A 26,391-nucleotide genomic window follows, 5' to 3' on the forward strand; every position below is an offset into this window, starting at 1 on the left:
ACAAACAAATAACGAAAGAAATACAAAAACAGGTCAGCTTACAAAGGGATACGATTCGTGGACACGGAAATTGATATGTGATCATGGCAGCTTCAAATAAACTGTTATTATATATTTAGCAGAAAACTTGAATATGCAGGAATTACTGTCTTAATTAATGACGTTTATTCGTAAAATTGGTAGTGACTACAATTCCGAAAACACCACATCATACCACCAAAACATCACAAGATGATACCACCACAAAAACCACATCACATCACCAAAACCACCACATCATACTACCACAAAAACACCACATCATACCACCACAGAAAACACCACATCACACCACAAAACATCACATCATAACATTACCGAAAACACAACATCACAGCACCAGAAAAAAAACACCACATGATACAACGACAAAAACACATCTTATTACCACAAAAACACTATACTACACACCACAAAAACGCTACACCATGCCACCACAAAAACACCAAATCATATCGCCACAAAACACATCATATTATCACAAAAACACCACACCATACCATCACAAAAAAATCCATATCATATCACCACAAAACCCCTCATCATACCACCACATCATGTCACAATAGAAGCAACACATCATACCACAAAAGCACCGCATCATACCACCATAAAAACACCACACCATACCACCACAAAAACGCATCATCAGACCACCACAAAAACGCATCATCATACCACAACATCATACCACAATAGAAGCAACACATCATACCACAAAAAACACTGCATCATACAACCTCAGAAACACTACATCATTCTGCCACAAAAACAACACATTATACCACCACAAAGAACCGCATCATACCGCCACAAAAACACCTCATCATACCACCACAGAAACACCACATCATACCACCTGAAAAATACCAAATGTTACATGTACCACCACAAAAACACCACATTATACCACCACTGAAACACCACATCATACTGACTAAACACCACATGTTCTCATCACAAAAACACCACATCATACTACCACAAACATTCCATATCATACCACTACAAAACACATCATAGCACCACAAAAATACCGCACGATACCACCACAAAAACACTGCATCCTACCATCAAGAAACACTACAACATGCCACCACAAACACAACACATCATACCACCACAAAACCACTACATCATACTACCACAAATACACTACATCATACCATCACTTCCTATGGGAATCCGGATTAGAGTAGGTCCTCAATACCCCCTTGCTTGTCCTAAGAGGCGACTAAATGGGGCGGTCCTTCAGATTAGACCGCAAAAAACCGAGGCCCCGTGTCACAGCAGGTGATGTTTTTTATGATAAAGATCCCTCCCTGCTCAAAGGCCATAAGCGACGCGCATAGGTTTAAATTTTGCAGCTCTTCACCGGCAATGGTGATGTCTCCATATGAGTGAAATATTCTTCAAAGGGACGTTAGATAATATACAATCAATCGATTAACCATACCACCACAGTAACACCACATCATACCGCTACAAAAACATACATTATACCGCAAAACACCACATCATACCACCACAAAAACACATATCATACCACAAAAAACCACATCATAACACCACAAAAACATCACATCATACTGCTACAAAAACACTACATCATACTACCACAAAAGCACACAATATACTATCACCAAAGCACCATATCATACCACCACAAAAACACACATGATACCTTAAAGTACCATATCATAACACCAAAATGTCTCATCATATCATTACAAAACACACATTATACCACAAAAGACCACATCATAACACCACAAAACACTATACTATACCACCACAAAAACGTCACACCACACCAGCACAAAAACACCAAAAACACTACTTCATACAACAAAAACACCACATTATATTGCCACAAAAACACCACATCTTATCGCTACAAAAATACTACATCATACAACCACAAAAACACCACATCATAACGCCACAGAAAACGCAACATCATACCGCTACAAAAATGCAACATCATATCACTACAAATACGCCACATCATAACACCACAAAAAAGACCACATCATACCGCTATAAAAACGTCGCATCATCCCTCCACAGAAATACCATATCATATTACCACAAAAAACACCACATCATGACGCTACAAAACAACACATCATACCGCAACAAAAGCACCACATCATACCATTACAAAAGCACCACATCATACCTAAACAAATACACCACATCATACCGCTACAAAAACACACATCATACCGCTACAAATACATCACATCATTAAACCACAAAAACGCCACATTATACCGCAGCAAACACATCATACCGCTACAAAAATGCCATATCATACCGCTACAAATACACCACATCATACCGCTACTAAAACATCACATCATACCGCTACAAAAACACCACATCATACTACTACAAAAACAACACATGATACAGATGGGGTCAGAAGATTTATTTTCTCTTAGGTAAAAGTTGAATTCTTATTTTCAACATATATTCAAGACAGAATATCTATTTTACTACCTCTCCCCCTCAAGATAGCGTCCGTGAAAAACCGAACTTTATCGCATCGTTTCGTGTAACTACAATTAATGAGGATATTGTTCTTTCCATTTTGACGCTTTCCATTGCAATATTAAGAGATATTGACCGGAATTTACTTTGCCAAATATAATATTGCTGGCAATTCTTAAGCAGTTATAATTTACCTTGATTAGAATTTAAGCATGACACTCTTTTAATTTACCTTGATTAGAATTTAAGCATGACACTCTTTTAATTTACCTTGATTAGAATTTAAGCATGACACTCTTTTAATTTACCTTGATTAGAATTTAAGCATGACACTCTTTTAATTTACCTTGATTAGAATTTAAGCATGACACTCTTTTAATTTACCTTGATTAGAATTTAAGCATGACACTCTTTTAATTTACCTTGATTAGAATTTAAGCATGACACTCTTTTAATTTACCTTGATTAGAATTTAAGCATGACACTCTTTTAATTTACCTTGATTAGAATTTAAGCATGAACAAATAAAAGGTACGTTTATTTAACATTATTTGACCAAAAACAAAACAAAACAAAAAACTGACGAAAAATAAGTCCACGTGTTACGTGGCGTCATGGAAATGGCGCTTACACACATAAACCATTGTTGATGGATGGGCGATGTGTTGTTGCACATTATTTAAATATTCAAGGCGAATATTAATGTTTGTGTCTTTTGAGAAACGCTTCGGTCATCACCTTATAGTGCATTTCAAATTGGATACGTTCAATACGTACACAGGTATGTATACTTCCGTAATTCAAAATTCATCACCTTCAGAGTTTATTTTAAGAAATTATTTGCTAGCAGGATTTATTACGAATATTGATTACTAAAGTATCTAAATATAACTCATCTGCAAAACGACAGGGTTTTTTTTTTTTTTTTGGTATTTAAAAAAAAAACAAGCTAGGGCTTTCCAATGATTATGTACTGTGTAAGATAAAGAAATTTTGACCACGGTCACCTGAAATATTTCGTCATTCACGTTGACCTCTCCTTGGTCACCGATACAGAGTGGTGGACCTAACTTTCTAGGAAGCTTGTAAATTGCGGGATGGGGCCCATTGTATGCAGTACCGGTATGTGATAGACGATATTTATACTAGGCAAAATAGCAGTCGTGCAAGATTTGTCACCACCCTGACGATCAATTTGACATACATTATGTAATATATGAGAAATGTAATGTTATCATAATTATGCTGACTGTTCGTATTTTTCTCCAAAATAGATCAATACTGTATACATGTATAACTTTTCAATGGAGCAAAGGGCGGTCACTCTGAATGCACTTGCTTCTACTGGAATATAAACATAAAAAATGGATGATAGCTCATCGTTTTGGTGTTAATCAGATATCTGGACAAGTTTTTCTTATAACGGTTAGATTTGTTCGTAATAAAATTTAGCTAGGCCGATATATTTAATTTATCCTATACTAGTGTAGTGCTGCGATGGTGTAATTGATCGTGCTTTTTTTCTGAACAAACGTGAACATTTTGAAGAAGAGAAAAAAGTTAAGTTACACAAAAGAATTAGTGACAACATAATTTACAAGAAAATCAGCACAGAAATTGTATGAAATAACAGCACGGAAACATACGGAGATCTTTATCATACACGGAAACATACGGAGATCAGGGCTGCGTTCAAGATCGTAGCGGCTAGCCTAGATATCTAGGTATATTGAACGCACTGTATGAATTAACGCTTGGTATCCCTACGTAGGGCTAGCCTAGCACATTGTTCAAGATCGTAGCGATACCGAGCCCTACCTAGCCGCTACTATCTTGAACGCAGCCCAGCAAGGAAACATACGGAGATCAGCACGGAAACATACGGAGATCAACACGGAAACATACGGAGATCAACACGGAAACATACGGAGATCAGTACGGAAACATATGGAGATCAGGGCTGCGTTCAAGATCGTAGCTGCTAGGCTAGATATCTAGGTATTTTGAACGCACTGTATGAATTAACGCTTGGTATCCCTACGTAGGGCTAGCCTAGCACATTGTTCAAGATCGTAGCGCTACCGAGCCCTACGTAGCCGCTACGATCTTGAACGCGGCCCAGCAAGGAAACATACGGATATCAGTACGGAAACATACGGAAATCAACACAGAAACATACGGAGATCACCAAGGAAACATACGGAGATCAGTACGGAAACATTTGGAGATCAGCAAGGAAACAGAGGTCTACCGTGTTTGACAGTCTGAAGAGAATTTAATGGAGAGAATTTCTAAATACGGTGTCCAGAATCCGACCGAATCTTGATGGCGGAAGAACATTTTTGACGTTAATGACAGTAGACGGGCTGCTTCGCATCCCTTGATGGTCAACAGCAAATCTCGAGTGAATTTGTGCAGAAAGGGTGACTTCTGTGTTCAATGACTTGGACTTTGATTCGAAGCAATTTTTCTAAATTTGTGCCCCAGAAGGAGTTACTAATGGAAACGAATGGCCTGGTGCACCACACATTTACAGTTGAGAGCCGTTTTCAGTTCTACAGGTATACTAGCTATAGGAAAGGGCGGACAAAGTTTAGGCATTGCCAAAGTTCTCAAACCTACTGTTACAGTGTGGGGTGGAATGTTTCTGTGAATGGGGAAAATATCCGCTATATGGAGTGATTGTTGCAATCAAATAGTATGACATACGATCTGTGTTACGTTCTGCTATAGGACAATGCGAGATCCACAAGGCAGCGTACACCCGGGATTGGTTCACAAGAATCACGTGACTGTCATGGAATGACCCACCGTCTCACCGGACAAGTATCCAATAGAATACGTGTAGCAGGTCATGAAATAAGAGTGAAGAAAAATAGCCAGGTAACACTACGAACTGCGGAAGGCTACAGTTGTGATGTGGATAAGAGTTACAGAGACGATCTTATAAACAGTTTGATAAATGGAGAGACGAGGGGGTTGTGGATGGGGAAGGTCTAACTGACTATACTATATTAAACTTTTAACTCTTTTAAAAATAGATTATCCATATGTAATTCACTATAAATAAAATAGGATATCCGGAATGTTGGCACCATTCTGGATCTGTATAACCAAAAACTACTTGAAATAAACATTAAACAGTACCGGAAAATATGTCCGAAACGGAATTTCCTGAACTGACCGTTACCGGTACGCATTATGTCCTCTATTTCTTTCTCTCACTCTTATATTAGTTATTTATCCGGAAAACGCACGTCCCACCCACCTCTCTATGCATTCGCCTAGTAAATGACTGTCAAATGGTATCTCCGCTACTGTATATCACGTGATTGATTTTGTTACAGCGCATTTTTAAACTTGCGAAATTGTTTGTGATTGACAGTGTTTTTTAAGGGGAAATTTTAGTTGGTCATAAAATATAAATATTCCATGTTGAAACGGAACCCCCGAAGGCAATAATGAATTCCTTCTTATCTATTTCTCATTACTTACTTGTCAATGTTTGTTCGATATTCGGGGTTTTATTTACAAGAAAATATTCTTTTCGTGAAAAAGATACATAATTATATTTATCTATAAGAACGAAAGTTAGGATTTGTTTTTTTAAAAAGCGAGACAGTGTTAACTTCGCAATACCGGTGTTCCCACTTTTATGGTATCCTTGTTTGAACAAATATTTTAAAATACATAACGTTCATATTATAATCTGAGTACCAAAGTATTGTAACTACACCATACTCATCATTCAATACTTAAATGTCGTATCCGATATTTGTAAATAATGATTTCTTATTAATTATTTGTAATTACTTATTTATTATTTATGATTACTTATTTGTAAATTCTTACATTATTTTAAAACTATCTTTTCAGTATTTATTCCTACTTCCCGCGTTCAGAATAGCGGTGTATTAAATTTGTTTAAAGATAGTCAGTTCCATTCAGAAATGATGAATTGTAAAATGATTCACTTTAAAACTTTGCCAACATGGTTAAAATGATATATTTCTTATGAGTCGGTGGTATGTTAAAAAGGGGGAAAAAAAATCAAGATTTTTTGCATTAAGGAAATATAAAACCAATAGGGAGGTTGTATAATCGGCGATACAAATTACCCCCCCCCCCCCATACATAATCGTTTTATACCTTCTTGATACACATAAACTAACTCTATATTCCTTATATCTATAACAGTTTATGTCAATTTGAAAGGAGAGTGCTTTTAGAAATACCATACATTTACAAAGCTTAGGTAATTATAATGAGAGCGTTTGTAACAATTATTAATGTACGGTTGAGTAGCCTTGTCCTTCTGCAGTTTTCGTTCGTTTGAAATCTCGCAGTAAAAAGTACAAGATCTCAAAATTGTTTACAAAGCATTCTCACGACAGTTTTCCTTCATGGCGATTCAGGAATTTCAAATATTAGAAGACGAACAACGTTATCCGCACTCCAGCGTTATCATAAACTGAAAGTTTAACAAGACTATTAAAGGTAGTTTGCCTGTACACACGTATCATCTGTGTAGAACATAGATAGTTAAAAGAGCTCCACCCTCATGGGACTTATCAAAATTAATGGTTAAAAGTAGAAAATCTGTATTGATTTCAACTTGATTTAGGCGTTTTTAATCAATAACCGAAGAAAATATATATTATGTTGTCAGAATTTTAAAGATGTCAGACATACAAAAACGAAAGTCTATATCAACATCAGAAAATATATATGAATTAATGGTGAATATCAAGCAAATCATTGTATAGTAAACTTACCATAGAGAAATATTAGCATAGGAGTTATCGCCCTAGACAACATTTTTGTAATACATATAATTAATTGTTTATAGAAAATATAAACTTTTTCAATATCAAATTGTTAACTAGATTTTTTCTATGATACCTAGTGAATGAACTTCCTCCTAAAGATATATTTCTATCATGCACAAATTCTAATGAAATAAAGATTTTGCAAAAACCCATGACCAGACGTCACATGAGGGAGGAATTACTTTAAATCTAAAAAGTTTTCATTCATGTAGAAACGTCACCATCTATAGTGAAGTGTCACATCTTTGATATATGTGTGACGCTTAAGGAGGAACACTGCATCGTAATAATGGACGACTTCCCTCTGAAATTCGAATGAATTTATATCTCAGCAATATTTGTATATTGCTTTTGAATTTGATTGTCAAGCTTGGTAGCTCAGTCCGTTTACGTGTCGTCTGTTGATCTGTAGTTCATGCGTTCGAGTCTAGTTAGGGTTTTAATTCAATTTTTTCCAGATCACTTTCTGTTAAAATTGCATTTTCCCACTAAATGAGGTAAATTCAAAAGTTTTCGATTTTATATTATCTTTTCAATCACATTTGTAAAGCGCTTTAGAGAACTAATGTTGATAGAGCGTTATATAAATCTTTTAATCACAATTATAATTTCTTTGGTGTGTTATTCCTCCGTATCAGTGTGAGTTCATTAACGTGCCCACGCCTACCATGACACATTGCCTCCGTTCTTAATGCCATATCCTGAAGACCCGTAACCACCGTAAAACATCATTTCTAGAAATAAAGCATGTTTTTCAAAATTTTATTTTTCATTTACCCCAAACGCGCAGAACAATAGCATAATCTGACGCAAGTCTGAACACATCTGTATAGAGGTTCATTCCTGTACAAAACATACAATGTAGTTCTAAATTAGGTCCTTAAGGTGCTCGGTCATTCACCCTAAATGTACAGGATAGTTACATCATCTGAAGCAAGTCTGATGAAATCTACCCAAACAGGATCAAAGTTCGTTACTGTGCAAGATACAGTTATTCACCCCAAAATTTTATATGCTCAATTAATTGAAATTACAGGAAAATATACGACAATTGCAAAATCCTGATCGACAATGCATCCTAACACATGTCTGTAAGTCTCTTCTCATTCTTGAAATTGTATCTGTCTTAAAAAAAAAAATCACTTTTAGATTATTTGCCCGAGTTGTTATAGCTTAGGTTAAACAGTATCATTCCATTCTAAACTCCAAACCGGTCCGCTTACCAAATGTAAAAGTATTCAATTTATATTCATATATATATATATATATATATATATATATATATATATATATCCAATGTATTATCAGTAATCTTACCAAATTTATAAATATACCTCACAAGAGTGTTGTCTCTCCTGGTTAAACCAATACAAATTGCATATACATTCGATTGCATTATATCATTATATTGCTGCCCCCCCCCCCCCCCCCCCCCCCCCATTGTATGTGGATCTTTTCAATGTTGTTTTGAGCAATATGAGAATAAACTGAACTAAAATGAAAGATATTTTTAAGCATTAGGCTCCTTTTGGACTTTATTCGAGTTTCTTACATTCTTAGACAAAATGTTTGTTACCTCTAAAATAAAAGAGTTCCCATGATACGAAATTATGGCTGACGGAATAAAATGAAGTACAAGTATGTATTAATAGATCCATGGATAGATATAAAAGCTTCCCTTGCGGACTTTGAGATTGTGGGGATTCATTTTCTGCCTATCATCGATCACAAATCTTTAAAAAAAAAAAACCCACTGAAGTGGTATTTACACTCTTTCATAACACATTACACAACTTTTGTCTGATATCATCCGCCGTTGAGAACCTAAAGGTTGTTCTAAAGGTCATATTTTCTAAACATTTCTTTTCACAGTTTAGTATGGACATTTATCGCTGATGTGTGTCTGGTGTAACCGGAATGTAGCGTGCCTTTGTTGAAGTCAGTGGCTCCCTTCATATGATAAAGGTAAGCATTCAGTTTAGGTTTTATGTCCCCGTTCTATTGTTCCAGACGATAAAAAAGTTGTCTTATGCTTGTTTCTGGGGTGATATTTTCTTAGGACACATTTCGTGTAGGTTAATATATTTTATTTAAAACAGTCATTTTTGTATAGTAGCATTCTAGTTAGTGTTCCTAATATTTTTGTGCATTAAATATACATCACTGTATGCATGTATGTATATATATTTATATACATCACTGCATAAACAAACCCGCCACGGATTATTTATGTGATGACGAATTTATCAGAAGAGCTCTCGTGTCCTATCTGTTAGCATGGAGTGGGTACGAAGTACACATATCATGATTCAGAACAATCTAATGTAATGACGTAACATTTAATTTGCTATGTGTGTTACTGTATGGTATAGATAGCATTATGTACAACAAGAAATCACTCGGATGGCGGTAATAATTCTCTATTGTTTGCATTACGTTACCCCCTTCTGAGACATGCCCATTATCCTATACTAGATTTATATGAATCTCTTTCTGGGAATGGACGTTTTGCTGTTGAATGTCGAACACTGCAGTCTTTAAGTCGAAATACACTCTATTGAATTTTAGAAATATATCATGAAACGGACATTATACTTTACAAAAAGTTTTACCAGTAAGAAAAATATCATTGCAAAACTAAACTCTCTTTCATGTATGATAGTTGTGAAAGTTTGGATTTTAAATTAGTGCAGCATTAAATTGTAACTTAAGTTATATTACACCCCAGGGTATGAGGAGGGAGTTGTCAGTAATGAATATTTCTTAACACATGGTTATTGAATTTGTAGATGGTACTTTTCAACTTCCGGAAAAATTCATCTTCCTCTGTGGATAGAGGATGGGCATGGATAGTACTTTGTGGTATGTAAATGAATGGTGAATTCTGTATCATTGTGGTATGTAAATCAATGATGAATTCTGTATCATTGTGATATGTAAATCAATGATGAATTCTGTATCATTGTGGTATGTAAATCAACGGTGAATTCTGTATCGTTGTGGTATGTAAATCCACGGTGAATTCTGTATCATTGTGGTATGTAAATCAATGATGACTTCTGTATCATTGTGACATGTAAATGAATGATGAATTCTATATTTTTTGTGATATGTAAATGTATGGTGAATTCTGTATCATTGTGGTATGTAAACGGATGGTGAATTCTGTTTTGTTGGCCTCGTCAAGTTACCCAGCAATCACTCATACCAGCGTACCAGTCAGTGACAACAAAATACAGCATCAAAAAGTCCATGCTACATGGGGTTTCTACAGTCTCGTTTAGAGTCAGCATTTCGCAAATTTTATGGTCGTTATAACGATCTAGTTTGCCAATAAGCCTTTCTTTGGGTCAAATGCTGTCTGGCGCGCTGCATACCAATTTGTTAGACCGTTCGTTACATTCTGATTTTCACTACGGATTACTCCGTTTACCTGATCAAGATATAGAGCTCATGGCGGGTGTGACTGGTCGACAGGGGATGCTTACTCCTAGGCACCTGACCACCTCTGGTACATATATGTCCAGGGGTCCTGTAAACTAATTACATCTGTATATATACAAACACATACAGACGCCCAATGGAAAATATACTAGTATTGCTTTGATTTGTACATAATCTATTGTATGTGTAATTACATACAAAGGATGGAAAAGAGTTCTAAATACTTAAGGTTATCGCTTGTATGACAATGGTATGTGGCATTATATATAATTGAAGGTTAAAGAAATTAAACATTGAAAATCATGTTACTACAGAGACAGGCTAACCGAAAAGCCGTTAACTAGTAGCAAATCATAGGATTGGGTGGGAGAGAAATCATGTTGTGTGTTCTTGAAGAGGATGAATCGAAAGGAAGTTACTGCTGCGCATGTTCAGAAATGGTTTATAGAAATTAAATCTTGAATTCACTATTGCAAAGTTAGTTTTCTTTTCCTAAATTACCAAATGCATTTATCCTTGTTTGGTAAGCCCAGTCACATTTTCTGCGCAAGCGCTAGGCCCTACATGAACTTTATTTTGATTATAACGATATTCACTCTAAGAACGAGTTGTAACAAAATGCTAGTGATATATATAGGTTCTTTCAGAAGTTTCGATATTGGTGAACCACTACACTGTACTTACTAATTAGATTACTGCACTGCCTTGTCAACAGTAATTTTAACTTGATAACTAAGTTACTTTATAAATTTTCACATGAAACAACATTTACATGTTTTATGATATAACTTTCTTTTTAATTTCTTGCAGCATGCTTTTCGGAGTATTTCATTATCCTAGGGATGTTCAAATCCTTTGGACTTTTTTTCGTACAATATCAAAGAAAGTACAACGCCAGTTCATCGGTGCTATCTTTGATCTTGTCCATCCAGACCATTGTATCAAGCATCGGCTGTGAGTATCTATGACACCACGGTAGTCCATTCAGACCAATGTTACCTGTTGCTGAAGTATCTAGGCGACACCTTCGATGGTTGTCCATATTTTCATATTTTGGAAGAAAGAGGCGAAAACCTTTGGCATTGAATGTTATGCATATTGAACTCATGGAAAGTTTGTTGATTAGATTGATTGTATATTGTTTAACGTCCCTCTCGACAATTTTTCAATCACATGGAGACGTCACCATTGCCGGTGAAGGGCTGCAAAATTTAGGCCTATGCTCGGCGCTTACGGCCTTTCAGCAGAGAGGGATCTTTATCGTGCAACACCTGTTGTGACACGGGGCCTCGGTTTTTGCAGTCTCATCCGAAGGATCGCTCCATCTAGTCGCCTCTTACGACAAGCAAGAGGGTACTGAGGACCTATTCTAACCCGGATCCCCACGGGATCGTTGATTAGAAGAACACTTTTGGATTTATAATATTTTACAAACAAATATTACTTACTGTATTCTACTACTAACTATTCACGATGAAGACGGATGGTTTTGTCGTGATCATCACGCTTAATTCTTTTATATTACTTCTTTTTCAGCCATCATTCTAATGGGAATTGGAACTCGATATTTTACAGAGAGGACTATGGTCATGACTGCAGCAATCATTGGATTGTCCGCTAACATTGGAAATGCCTATGCTCCTTCTGCAGGCGTTCTATTTTTAACACAAAGTTTTTTATTTGGTATGTATATTATGGATAAATTATTTGGATATATTCACATATTTGAACGAAACATTTGGCAAACATCATTAATGAATGTTTATTCGTTGGTTGTTTGGATGCTACACACCCCGTTAAGAATTTTTCACTTGTATTGAGACGCCACGAGGCCTGGATATCTCGAAAGAAACTTTTAAAAAGAGGTTCGCACCTGAAATTTGAAGTAATGTCAATTTTTGGGGGGAAGTGTATTTTTGATTTCTACATTGAAGGAGAATTTGGAAATTTAAAAAAAAAAACTGTGGTCGCAATGCTTGTTATTGAGCTACAGTGTTCTAAACATGACCTTTTTGCACTTAAAATTTCCTCGGGCTTTATTCATTTTGTCTGTTGGTATCAGCACAACATAAGCAACACAAAACAATGATTACATAAAATAGATACATTATCACTTCTTCTAACAATACAGATTTTAAAAAAAGTTTTATATTAGTAATGGAAATAAATAATGACCTTTTTGCATTTGATATACGAAAAACTTCATGATATTAAATTTGAGAGTTTAAAAGAACACATAAGGAGTAATGTTAATTTCTAAAATTTCGCATAATTTTCAAGGTCTTGTCTTAAAATCTGAAATGGAACTAAAAAGAAGTGAGGGTTAGAGATTTTTAAAAAATTAATTATTGGCGAAAATATTGAATTTTCAAACAAAATTTCAAGTAAATTAATTTGGACTTTTTAAAGAATCAGTGTTCTGTTTGGAAAAATATATCAACCAAGTCAATAAATCACAACGTTTGAATTAGTTCCAAGTCTCAACTACTTATATCATAGATTATAATACTGATATACACATAAAGAAGTATAAAAATAGAAGATATATTGGGTGAAACAGAAACAGAAAAATCATACAGATTTAGAACTGTGTAATTAATCAATCCTTCCGCCACAAAATATAGTTCCTGCCAAACCCTTAAAAAATTTGAATTGACGCAAAAATTTTCAACTGAATAGGGTTCAGTAATAGATGTGTAATATGTTTGCACCAATGGGATCAGTATTGAACCAGTAAACATTCTGCGCAGTTGTGCTCAAAAGCTCAGGAGCTAACTTCCTCAAGTCAAAACTTGGACTTTATGCTGAGATTATGCTCATTGGCTGATCAAATAAAAGAAAACTCAAACTTAAGTTTGAGGATTTTTTTTTAGAAATCCAAGCCAGTCATAGGTGAAGTACCACACATTTAGACCTACATGTATGCCTAGTGCTCAGGGCCGTAGCAGTGACCATAGGGTTTCTGAAAGTGCCAACGCCTGCCGCAACCCCATGTATTTGTCTTCCGGGTTGTGGAAAATAAAGTATATAGTTAAAATCAAAATCACCTTTGAAGTCGTTTTGATAAAGATGTGGACACGTTTTGGTAATTAATACATCGTTTGAATTACACCCACTGGAAGTAGTATCAGTTCAATGAAAGGTTAAGATAACGAACAGTGATCAATCTCATAACGCCTATGATACAAGGAATGGTGGTTGTCATCTTAGAAAAAAAACCACATTCCGTTCAACATCCTTTTTTTTGGTACTCCAAAGTTAAAATCTATCGTGGTTCGAGATTCGCTGCGGCAATGATGTTCCTAATAATGATGTTGTACTTGTCACCGGTCGACACGCGTTCTATCAAAAGAAAACACATTCGTTCTCATCGATTTTGACGGCCATCGCGCCAAATCGGCCTGGAAAGAAAAGAAGTGCCTGACTAAAGGAAAAGTGCCAACAATTGAAATGACACTTTATGGCGTTACTATTTAGATTACATGAAAATTACAGTATATTTTTATCATACATTTAACGTTACTACGATTTTTAACCGGGCATGCATCTTTTAAGAATGCCGAGGACATTTTGAACATGTAAGCAGATTTTGATATTTCAAATTTTCGTTGCAGCGAATCGTACCGCAATAATCCAATAATTCTAAGTTTAGAGTATAGAAACGGATATTGACCTTAGTGGGGGTATTTTTTCTAAGATGGTGACTTTCGTCCCTTGTATTGATGTAACACTACTTGTAGGGGTGTGTGTGATTTAATCGATGTATTATTAATCAAAAACGTGTCGGTATCTTTATCTAAACGATATCAAAAGCGAATTTAACGAGGATTCATATTTTTATTTAATTTTACACAACCCAGAAGAACTTATGACCTCCCTGTTACGAAGCAAACGCTCTAACACTGAGCTAACGCTACCGGCGATTAATATCACCAGAGAGAAAGTGTATGTTATAAGTGTCCCTTTTAGTACGGGTAGTGATATTGATTAACGTGGCCTTTAATTAATGCTTTTTTTCACACATAAAGAAACGTCATCAGCAGTGCGTCAAATTTAGATCAATGTTTAGCGCTGAAGGCCGTAACAGTGTGGGTTCTTTAACGTGCCAACGCCTGTCACTATACGGGACCTTCTTTTTTAAGGTCATAACCGGTGAATTTCACTTCTAATGCCGGACATTTGATGAAGGAACAGTCACTGTCTATGTTAATTAAGATGTTGCGCAGTGTTGAATTGAGAATCGAACCCGGGACTTCTTGTTGCGAAACGACCTGTCCCTGACCACTAGACTACTGCGTGCAGTTTGAAAATGTTGAAATAAGTTTCTTGTTGTTTATGCATATTTATACTCACTAACAACTTTGACTCTACTTACAGCCATATCGTGTATGTGTGCGCACCTGCCGTCCATGTTGATGGTCGGGAAATATTTTGAAAAACGACGTGGAATGGCTAATGGTATTGCGAATGTTGGAGGAAGTCTTGGAGGTTTAGCATTGCCGTTATTGTTGACGTTCTTGTTCAATGAATATGGTCTAGAGGGAACCCTAATACTCTCAGGAGGGATATTCCTTCATTTTCTACCTATCGGGCTGCTTATGCAGCCTATTGAAAGAGAAGGTATTACTAATGTCAACGAAAAGAAAGATTTGACCAAAATAGACAAAGATGGAGCTCATGAAAATTTTCTTTCGTCAAATGAAAAAGATAGCGGTATAAATGATGAGTATGAGAAGCAAAACACTTCCACCCACTCAAATCACTCCCTTAACAAGCCTTTCAATTCAGGTTCCTTTGCAAACAGGAATTCTGGTCACATGACGAATGGTGAAATAAAATCCGTAGAGTTATTCGGAAGTTCAATTGACATCGGGAGCACTGTGTCAATGGAGAAGATTGACACGATATATGGAAAGAATAACCCAGATTCCAATTCTGTATCATCCAGGAAGGAGAGAAATTGTTGTGTCCGGTTTTTATTCACATTATTCAACTTTTCACTCCTCAAGGATGCCAAGTTTATTTTGTTAATGTCGTCATCGTTTTTCGTAACAGCTGGTTGTTCTGTTGCAGTTACATACATAGCACCATTCGCAAAAGACCAGGGATTGCAATCAAATATGATTGGTTACCTCGTTACAATTTCTGCGGGAGGTGATTTGGCTGGAAGATGTTTATTCGTGTTTATTGCGGACAACAGAAAGCTCCAAAGGCATCACATGATGACTATAGCGATGATAGCAAACGGCATTACATTTTTCATGGCATCCTTTTGCAATGATTTTGTGTCATTGTCAATATTCAGCGTCTCCCAAGCGGCATTCGGAGGAACTTATTACTCCTTGATAAATGTTTTAGTAGTCGATTTTGTAGGATTAGAAAATCTGCGCCATGGACTCGCAATGACCACAGTCACGAGAGGGTTGTCAATTGCAATTACGTCCACGCTTATAGGTAAGTGTATAAGTGATTTCAGCGTCCATTTCATGTCTATCAACTGATGAATCAGAGGTCGTCCGATTTATAGTAGCACAAGTCTATCTAGATTCTAAGAATGTGAAGTGGATTTCCACCATGTACTTGATATTCATCACCCATACTCTTCTGAGGTCCCGTTTCTGGCGTGTCCAGGGGTCCGTGTTTGTTTATTCTTTATTTTGGGTTTATGAGATTGATCACTGTTATCTTCGCTTATCATGAAAAAAGCATGACGATTTGATGTTGATTATTTCACTTTTTTCTGAAACCACTTAGCTAATTTTGTTTATAACTACATTGTAAGTATCCTTTGTTTAATTTCAGGTCTTATACGAGATGAGACTGGTTCATATGTGGGTGGATACTACCTCATGGGGACCAGTTTGGTTTTGGGTGGACTTTTGTTACTTTTGAAGCCATTGATATCTAAATGAGTAAATGAATACTTTCTCGAACTATTTTCTGAATTGTTACACATAAAACTAGATACAAGAGACGAGGAACTACACAATGACAACACTAAATAAAGTTTTGGAACTTCTTACCTGTACAAACGACAACATGAAAAGGCTTCTGATAAGTGAGGAACTACATTTCCTCGGTCTAACAAATGCTTAGAGCAATAGTTTGGCAACCGGAAGTACACGTGTTATTTCCTCCATCTCGGTGCCGCATCAAACTTGAGGGTGTTTAACGTAAGTATTGACGATTCACAAGAATCCATGTGATTTTTTAAGTTATGAGTTATCGTACCTACACTGGATTCCTCAACTTCATAAAAACACTTACAAAGATACATTGCTGAATCCAGTAAAAAGTCCCAATCTTGGTGTGGGTTCTAAAAAATAAAGTAAAAGTAAAAGTGTGGGTTCTAAAAAATTCTAAAGAACTTGTAGTAAATTTGAAATCGCAAAACTTTTCTCAAAGCAACAACATCAAATTGTATGACTTTTCAACACTTTACACAACCATTCCTCACGACAGATTAAAGACAATACTTTTTGACATTATAGACAGCTGCTTCTTCAACAAAACTGGAACAAGGAATTATTCATATCTAGTTATCAGTCATCCAAAAAAATTACTTTGTTAAACACCACTCTGATTCCATGCACAAGTACTCTGATGTTGAAATAAAAAATATGCTGGAGTTTCTCAGTGACAATATCTTCGTAGTCTTTGGTGATTAGGTCTTCCAAATATTAACAACCGTGAAGGAGACACTTCAAACGTATTGTGCCACAACATGGGCTAGAAGTGGTGTAAATCAAATGTAGATTCTAAAAAATTCTAAAGAAATTTTAGTAAATTTGAAATCGCAGAACATCAAATCGCATGACTTTTTAACACTTTACACGACCATTCCTCACATTGAATTAAAGACAAGATTTTTGACACCATATGCAGTTCCTTCTTCAATACAAATGGAAAAGGAAATGTTTCCATTGTCACCGGCGTATGGTGTTTACGTTTCTTAACTGATTCGATCCGCGGGAGCTTGTTCTGCGTGTGGTAGTTTTTAAAGTCAGGACAGGCTACTGGCAGACAGGTTGATGGTGCAGGAGTTTCGGTGGTCTCGTTTTGAGTCGGCCATTCGCAACTTCTGTGGTCGTTGTAACGATATCATTTGTCAATACAACCTGTCATTGGGTTAAGTGCTGTCTGACGTGTTTCATACCGATTGTTGGACCGTTCTTAGCACACTGATTTTGACTGCAGATTACTCCGTTTACCTGATGAAGATATATAACTCACGGCGGGTGTGATCGGTCGACGGGGAATGCTTATTCCTCCTAGGCACCTGATCACACATCTGGTGTGTCCAGGGGTCTTTGTTTACCCAACTATCTAGTTTGTATTGTTTATAGGAGTTATGAGACGGATCACTATTCGTTATCTTCACCTTTCATCTAGTGATCAGTCATCCAAAAAAACAATTTGTCAAATACCACTCTGATTCCATGCACAAGCATTCTGAAGTTGAAATAAAAAATATGCTGGAGTTCCCCATTGACAAAATCTTCGTAGTCTTTGGTGATCAGGCCTTCCAACAAATTCTTGGAGTTCCTATGGACACGAATTGGGATCCTTTGATAGCCTACCTGTTTTTAAATTCTTATGAAGAAGAGTTTATTCAAAAGCTTGTAGATGAGAAGAAAAAATCTCTTGCTGTAGCCTTCAACTCGACATTCAGATATATCGACCATGTTTTATCCATTAACAATAATATTTGTTTCCTTCATATGTCAATCCTATGTATAATGATCCCTGTGAACCCGAAATAAAAGACAACAAAGGGACCAACACAGCTGCTTCGTACTTGGGTATTTTATTGAAAATAAATATTAACGACAGACTAACAATTTAGATTTGTGAATAAACGAGGTGATTTCAGTTTCTCCATTGTCTACTTCCCATATTCATATTACACTATTCCATTATCACCTGCATATGGTGTTTATATCTCTCAACTGATTCGATACGCACGCGACTGTTCTGCGTATGATCAGTTTTTAAATCTACTGACAAACACGTTGATGTTAGAATGGTTTCAACAATCTCGTTTAAAGTCAGTATTTCCAAAATTATATGGTCGTTATATGATCTAGTTTGCAAATACAACCTATGATTAGGTCAAATGATGGCTGAAGTGTTTCATACCAATTATGAGGCCGTTCTTGGCACACTGAGTTTGACTGCGGATTACTCCGTTTGCCAGATCAAAATATACGCCTCACTACGGGTGTGACTGGTCGACAGGGAATGTTTACTCTTCATTGGCACCTGATCCCACTTCTGGTATATCCAGGGTTCCGTGTTTGCCCGACTCTATTTTGCATCTCTACTGCCTCGATTTTAAAACTGATCATATGCAGAACAATCTGTTGCGTATCGAATCAGTTGAGAGAAATATGCAGGTGATAATGGATCTGTTGTACTCCAATGTCCCCTAGAAAATAACAGTTTTGCAGCCATATAATAATCATCGTAATATCAATGTTCTCATGTTAATGTTTCAGTCCCAATGCTTAGGCTTTCCTTCTTTCTGAATAACGGTTCGAGAAACAGAATAGACCCACTCCCAATAAGAGTTGTTCCCATCAGATAGAAAGAAGCATGGAATGTTCCTGTTGTGTCTCTTAAAAATCCTGAAAGTAGAGGTTATTGTTTATCAATTATAGAATATTTACTTGGAAAAAATGCTTCTTAGCATTAAAATTAGTCCGTAATGAGAAGTGAAGATAACGAACAATCATCAATATTATAACTCCTATAAGCAATACAAAATAGAGGGTTGGGCAAACACTGACTCCTGGACACACCAGAGGTGGGATCAGGTGCCTAGGAGGTGTAAGTATCCCCTGTCGACCGGTCACATCCACCGTGAGCTCTATATCATGATGAGATAAACGGACTTATCCGTAATTAAAATCAGTGTGCCAAGAACGGTCTAACGATCGGTATGAAACATGTCTGACAGCATTTTACCCAATTACAGGTTGTATTGGCAAACTAGATCGTTATAACGACTATAGAATTTGCGAATGCTGACTTTAAACGAAACTGTTGAAACCCCATTACCATCAACTTGTTTGTCATTAGCCTGCCTCGATTTTAAAACTGACCATACGCATAATTTAATGAAGATTGTTTCAAAATAAACTGGTGGGGATACAATATGCAAATCTGAAGCAGATATAAATGCTTTTATTTTACCTAAAATGGGATTGGATATTGATAGTCCCAATCCTTGCATTAACATGTTTATTGCCATTGCACCCGAAATGTGTTCTAAGCCAACGAAATCCACCAGTACTGCAGGAAAAAGACCAAAGTACACGCTTCCAAAAACGCCAAATATCACAGACAGGATTGACAATGTTAAGAAGTCGGTGTAAAATGAAATGAACATGGAAGAAACGCCTGTTATTATCAGAGATACAGCTATAAGTTGATGTTTGGGCATAACGTTACAGTATATAAGGAATGCTGATAGAATCTTCGAAATCAAGTTCGAAGCTCCTACTATCATCACTAAGAGGGTGATATTGTTATCTGATATATGAAGATCTTTTGCATGTGGAGGTATGAAAATTACTATTTGAACACATCCGATTATTGCTAGAAAACATACTGGAATCCACATCCTGAATAGAGGATTTCGCAAAATTTTGAAGTCTATCAATTTATTGCATAGATTCCGTCCCACTCGCTCATTTCCCGTACAATGAAAGGATTCCTTTGATTTTGATACATCTGACTTGTTGTCGCCTGTAACGTCAGTTTGCTCAGTCTCAGTACAATTTTCTTTCATCGAACATGTATTAATCTTCGAAGTTAGACTATTTTTTCGACTACTTTCAGTATCCTGGGTAGTTGACCAAAATCCAATGGATGTCATTTCTATGGAGTGTCCCTCAGAATTTCTCTGTCGTACTTCATAAAACTCTATGGGTCTCATCAAAGCTCCCGCCACACAGAGGTGTAGGTGGATCCCGCCAACCACGACAAGAGTTCCTCTAAGACCGTAGTGATTTAAGAGAGCCCTAATGATTGGTGGAAATACCAAACTACCAAAGCTTACGCCTGTATTACCAAGGCTTGATGCAATTCCTCGTTTCTTGTCGAAGTATCTCCCAAGGATAACAAGTGCTGGACCATACGAAAATCCATAGGCAATACCTTAAAAATGATTAAAATACATGTTTATATCTATGTCTAATATAACAGTGGTTTCAACAGTCTCAATTAAAGTCAGCATTTCGCAAATTCTACAGTCGTTATAATGACTGTATTTGCAAAAGCAATAATGTCTTAGGTGTTTCATACTAATGTTAATTGCTAAGCCGTTCTTTTCATACTGATTGCTCTACATAAGAATAGAAGGCTCAATGCTGATGTAAACGGTCAACAGGGGATGCCTACTCCTCTTAGACACCTGATTCTACCTCTGGTGTTTCAGGGGTCCTCCCCCTTTTCTTTATTTTGTATATTTGTTGGATTATTAGATTAATCTTCGATCATTATCTTGAATTTTGGCTTCCAAATTAGTAAATATGAAAGGAATTGATTATTTTGTATTAATACTAATATGCGATTCCACGAAAGCTGTTTCGAGATATGATTGGTATTTCATTCTATAATTGCATACATTTATATTATCTAAAAATCGTTCGCGGTAGCTGAATACTTCTTAACCGGGAGATAGTAAGTTCAAGCCCCGCTCGTGCCATGGCCGCGTCAAACCTAAGACGTACACAAAGTTCACTAAAACTAAGATGTAAACATAACATACTTGTAGGTAGTGATTGCTTTTTCGCCAAATGCTAGGCATTTAGAAGTGAGAATCACGGGTCTTTCGGACATTACCTTAAAACGGAGATGCCGTGTCACGGCAGCCGTTGGCACGTTAAAGAACCCTCACTGCTACGACCCTGAGCGCAAAGCAAAGGTCTAAATTTGTGGTACTTAACCTACAGCTGGTGACGTCTCATTGAGTGAAAAAAAATTGGAAGGGATATAAAATCAAAGAGAAAAACAAAACTGAACACAACTTTCAACAAAATATTATCATAATAGCAATTTATTACTTGGATGTTTGAGAATGGTTTAATCTGATGAAGGTAAGCTCAATGCCGAGGATTGCCTTTTTTATTTGTAATCTACGTACCAAATATTAAGCCATGGGAGAGAACTAGATAGGATACGTCTGTGATTACGGCACTTATCAAATACGCTGAACACGCAAAGAAGCCACTGACGATGATATATGTCCGAATGGATGCAACACGTGACCCGATATTCAAGACAAGCAGGGCTGAAAGTAGAAAGGTTTACAGTTTTTAATTGCTTTCTTAGTATTTCCATTCAGTGATGGTTCATTATGTAGCAAATGTTTTCATACACCAAATTTAAAACCAAGTTTTGAAATGTAGATATACATTGTACATGTATGTAAAGTTATGACCGTCTGGCCGAGATGTATGAGGGTGATGTTTATCTATGTGATTAGGTCTTACAGCCATTGTCATTGATTTTTTAGCTAGTTGATATATACATGCACCATCCACATCGAACCTAAAGGACACTAGCTACAAACAAATCGTACTTCTCTGTTTTCAAATATGTCTGCACACAATGTGAATAAATATGCCAAACATGTAAAATTAGTAGCGTTACAAATTGAATCAAGTTATTAGTTTTCATTAAGAATTTCTTTTCAGAGCTTTCATGTAAAGAGATACTCTGTAACGTAAAGAGATACTCTGTAATGTAAAAAGATACTCTGTAATGTAAAGAGATACTCTGTAACGTAAAGAGATACTCTGTAATGTAAAGAGATACTCTGTAAAGAGATACTCTGTAATGTAAAGAGATACTCTGTAATGTAAAGAGATATTCTGTAACGTAAAGAGATACTCTGTAATGTAAAGAGATACTCTGTAACGTAAAGAGATACTTTGTAATGTAAAGAGATACTCTGTAACGTAAAGAGATACTCTGTAATGTAAAGATATATTTTGTAACGTAAAGAGAACCTCTGTAACGTAAAGAGATACTCTGTAACGTAAATAGATACTCTGTAATGTAAAAAGATACTCTGTAATGTAAAGAGATACTCTGTAACGTAAAGAGATACTCTGTGACGTAAAGAGATACTATGTAACGTAAAGAGATACTCTGTAATGTAAAGAGATAGTCTGTAACGTAAAGAGATACTCTTTAACGTTTTGTCACTTCTACTATAGAGTAAGGATACTTTCAAATATGCCCGAATGTTGTGAAAACCTGTAAAAATAAAAGGAAAAAAATGGAAAGATTCAAAGGTAAGTAGAAAAAACTATTTATAGCAAGTGTCTTGAAAGCGGACTCAAAGAAAATCCTCAGTTCGCATAAACATAAATGAACTAGTGTCTATTCCTCCTTTTTATCGAGCTTGTGATGGATTGCAATTCAGAACTGCTGGTAGAAAAATACTAGTATTACATGTTTAAAATATTGCCAAAGTATAGTAATATTTCATGCAGATTTTCAAATTTTTCACGCTTAACCCTATTCAGTACTTCTCTTTTTGCAAGAGCGTAATCATTGGAAACAGCGAAGCATAATCTTAGCAATACTCACACGACAAACTGAAAACTACGGTCTGTAGAGACAGCGCTATAGTAATACTGGAGGCAGGAGCATTAAACTCACTCATAAACTCAGCAAAGAAAATCCCGAACGACGACATGAAACCAATCACCAGAAAAACAACCAGAAAATTAGCTGAAAGGGAAAACAAAACTCTCACTACATTGTTGTTAAGAAAACTATCACAATTCACACTCATTCTGCATTATCCAGATTAAAAAGGATTTTTTTTTTATTTTAAAATTTCAATTCAGATTCAAACTTTGTTTTAAATTTTGAACGTTTACACTTCTTTAATCAACATCATAGTCTTGTGTGATTAATGAGAATATTTTGCCTTTCGAATACAGGTACTCGGTTTCCTTTATTTACTTTTTCTACTTTTGATACATTACGTAAGTTTAATAAGTATTACTGCATAATAACTCACCAAGGAGAATCATCCATGCCCATCCTCTGTCAATGGGAACTGCGTTTTCTCTTTTCATTGTTTTCTCATCTATCACATAATGTTAACGTTTTCACTGAAAATGTCAGTGTTTTGGTGAATAGTATGTGTGCGAATGATATCATATGACAATAGTAGTCGAATATCAGCGTAATGGATCTAAAAAAAAAAATAAACATTTAACGCTTATCTGGCGTAATCAAATCAGCGCAGTCTCTTAATTTATTTACATATTCATTCCACTCTTTAGGCCGTTCTTGGCACACTGATTCTGACTACGGATTACTCCGTTTACTTCATCAAGATATTGGACTCGCGGCAGGTGTGACCGGTCGACAGAGGATGCTTGCACCTCATAGGAACCTGATCCACCTCTGGTATATCCAGGGGTCCGTGTTTGTCTAACTCTCTATTTTGTATTCTTTATAGGATTTTTCAGATTATTCACTGTTCTTTATCTTCACATTTTCATTTAAATCAATTCTGGTCTAATAATGGATTAAGTGCTCATCAGACGTCGCAGTTATTATAATGGAGCATTGACAAGTGGAAACATAAGACTAGCGCATGCTCGTATTAGGATCGGGTAAGAGTAGTAGTGATAATTCTATACATCTCAAGATAAAGGGACCACGGCGGTTATGACCGGTCTAAGGGGATGATTACTCCTCCTCCACGGCGATAATGACCTGTCTATAGGGGATGCTGATTATGCCTCTGGTGTGTCAAGGGGTCCGTAGTTGCTCTGCTCTTAAGGTATTCTATGTATAATGAAAGGATAATGAACACTTTTGAAGGATTTAGATCAACATAATTGTTTATTGTTAAATAATGATGAAAGTGAAACAGATGAAATTCACCTGACTGGTAAATGATTAGAAGCTGACCTTTTTGCACTTAAGACTTTTTGGAAGAGTTGTCTGCCCTTTATAAAAATAAGAAAAATTTAATTTTCTAAAAATGTGTGTGGTCAATGATTAATTTTGTTTTATATTTTCATTAAGAGAAAGTGTATGTAACTTTCTACCAAGAGATTTGTATGAAAATATAATTTCTTTTTAAAATATTGTATTAAAACATGCTTTTCCCATATACCTCAATGTTAAATTCTAGGTGAAATAAATCAAGCAGTAAACAAAATTTTGAATATTCCTATGGTGGATTATTTTTATTTGATGAACCCTTCAAAATGATACCATGATTACAAAAGTTCCACCATCCATTTATTAGATATGAAATATGGTCATTATACATTGAATACCTTAAACTTGTATTGTTCAAAGGAATTGAGATTGATCACTGTTTTCTTTATCTTACTAACTGAAACTGAAGGTTGATATCTCATAAGCTTTCATCTTCTGAATATGTATACACTTGGCCTAAAGAGTACAACACGGGTTTATTATCAAAATGCAATTCAAATTATCGAAATGTGACTATAAGAAATATCTTTTTAAATTGTTGAAAGTATACGGAATGATAAGCCTCGTCACAGGGGTATATATTTCATGGAGTGCTAACGCTATTCGATTATTTTCCTTTACAGATGATAGGGAATCAGAATAGCGTGTAATTGCCTGTTACTTTGTTTTATTTTAAAAAAAAATGATATGTCAAGAATGAAATGTACTCACCGAAACCGCACCACTCACTGCGTGTCTCTCTGCCAGTGCAGTACGGTGTCCTATATGTCGTGTTCTCGGAGGACCCCTCTCTTGATGCGAACTTAATGCAGCACAGGCGATGCATTTGCTCGATGTATTGTATGTGTTTTATTTATATTTCAGGAAAAGGTTGAGTGTTTATGAGGTCAAGAGGTGTGAATAAATTCAAATGTTGAATAGTAAACCCTTTGTTATACATCCGTTATAGCTAGTGAGAGAATTGATAGGGTATTCAAATCAAATAAGTCACCAAATAGTCATTCTTTGAGTTGTTTTATTTCAAAGAAAAATACTAATAAAAAATAATAAATTAATTCTAAAGAAAGTACAATTTTACACTTTAGATTTCATAAATCGTTGACAATAGGTTACCAGAAATACACCATACAATTGTAAGAAATTGAATTTTGAACTTACAAATCCTAAACATATACTCACGGGATGCTTTTCCATCGTGAACTTCCCATATTTGTTATGTGACAATATTCCATTATGACATCGTAATGTGCTTATGTCTCTCAAATGATTCGTTACACAAGCGCTTGTTCTGCGTATCATCAGTTTTTAAATCAAGGAAGGCTACTGACAAACAGGTTGGTGTTACAGGAGTTTCAACTGTCTCGTTTAAAGTCATCCTTCCGCAAATTCTCTGATCGTTCTAACGATCTAGATTGCCAATACAACCCGTCCTTAGGTAAAATGCTGTCTGGCATTTTTCATACCAATTGTTAAGCCGTTCGTTACACATTAATTCTAACTGCCGATTACTCTGTTTACCTGTTTACTCTCTTTACCTGATTGAACTTTACGACTGGTTGACAGGTAGTGCACACTCCTCCTAGGCACCTGATCCCGTCTC

The 26,391-nt window shown here is 35.9% G+C and overlaps 2 protein-coding genes across 18 annotated transcripts; one reads left to right on the top strand and one right to left on the bottom strand.

Moving 5' to 3' along the window:
- The first annotated feature begins 3,139 nt into the window (after positions 1 to 3,139).
- Positions 3,140 to 16,741, top strand: LOC125657943 (monocarboxylate transporter 5-like). Of its 6 annotated transcripts, none has more exons than XM_056150198.1 (7): positions 3,140 to 3,316; positions 9,237 to 9,329; positions 10,154 to 10,226; positions 11,619 to 11,762; positions 12,345 to 12,491; positions 15,186 to 16,262; positions 16,611 to 16,741. In XM_056150198.1, exons 2-7 carry the CDS (start codon positions 9,321 to 9,323, stop codon positions 16,718 to 16,720), a joined length of 1,560 nt encoding a protein of 519 aa, XP_056006173.1. In that variant the 5' UTR covers positions 3,140 to 3,316; positions 9,237 to 9,320; the 3' UTR covers positions 16,721 to 16,741. The 6 variants fall into 6 exon arrangements, with proteins under 6 accessions (XP_056006173.1, XP_056006178.1, XP_056006176.1 ...); XM_056150201.1 differs by lacking the exon at positions 3,140 to 3,316 and adding an exon at positions 3,468 to 3,657; XM_056150200.1 differs by lacking the exon at positions 3,140 to 3,316 and adding an exon at positions 8,924 to 9,002.
- Positions 16,742 to 18,594: 1,853 nt separating this feature from the next.
- Positions 18,595 to 25,650, bottom strand: LOC125657941 (monocarboxylate transporter 12-like). 12 transcript variants are annotated; one of them, XM_048888894.2, is made up of 7 exons: positions 25,503 to 25,645; positions 23,851 to 23,919; positions 23,412 to 23,555; positions 21,958 to 22,104; positions 20,883 to 20,969; positions 20,004 to 20,102; positions 18,595 to 19,435 (listed from the first exon to the last, which is right to left on the bottom strand). In XM_048888894.2, exons 1-7 carry the CDS (start codon positions 25,615 to 25,617, stop codon positions 19,290 to 19,292), a joined length of 807 nt encoding a protein of 268 aa, XP_048744851.2. In that variant the 5' UTR covers positions 25,618 to 25,645; the 3' UTR covers positions 18,595 to 19,289. The 12 variants fall into 12 exon arrangements, with proteins under 12 accessions (XP_048744851.2, XP_056006171.1, XP_048744853.2 ...); XM_056150196.1 differs by lacking the exon at positions 21,958 to 22,104 and having other exon boundaries at positions 25,503 to 25,650; XM_048888896.2 differs by lacking the exon at positions 20,004 to 20,102 and having other exon boundaries at positions 25,503 to 25,644.
- Positions 25,651 to 26,391: the final 741 nt, after the last annotated feature.

This window comes from Ostrea edulis, chromosome 9 (assembly GCF_947568905.1).
Source record: "Ostrea edulis chromosome 9, xbOstEdul1.1, whole genome shotgun sequence".
NCBI lineage: Eukaryota > Metazoa > Mollusca > Bivalvia > Ostreida > Ostreidae > Ostrea > Ostrea edulis.

Coding starts and splice junctions, on each gene's coding strand:
- LOC125657943 (XM_056150198.1), top strand. Junction 12,492..15,185: donor AACACAAAGTTTTTTATTTG/GTATGTATATTA, acceptor CTCTACTTACAG/CCATATCGTGTATGTGTGCG. Junction 16,263..16,610: donor AATTACGTCCACGCTTATAG/GTAAGTGTATAA, acceptor GTTTAATTTCAG/GTCTTATACGAGATGAGACT.
- LOC125657941 (XM_056150191.1), bottom strand. CDS start 25,617: ATGCATCGCCTGTGCTGCATTAAGTTCGCATCAAGAGAGGGGTCCTCC. Junction 22,105..23,411: donor CGTAGTTTTCAGTTTGTCGT/GTGAGTATTGCT, acceptor TTCTACTTTCAG/CCCTGCTTGTCTTGAATATC. Junction 20,970..21,957: donor CTCCCATGGCTTAATATTTG/GTACGTAGATTA, acceptor ATCATTTTTAAG/GTATTGCCTATGGATTTTCG.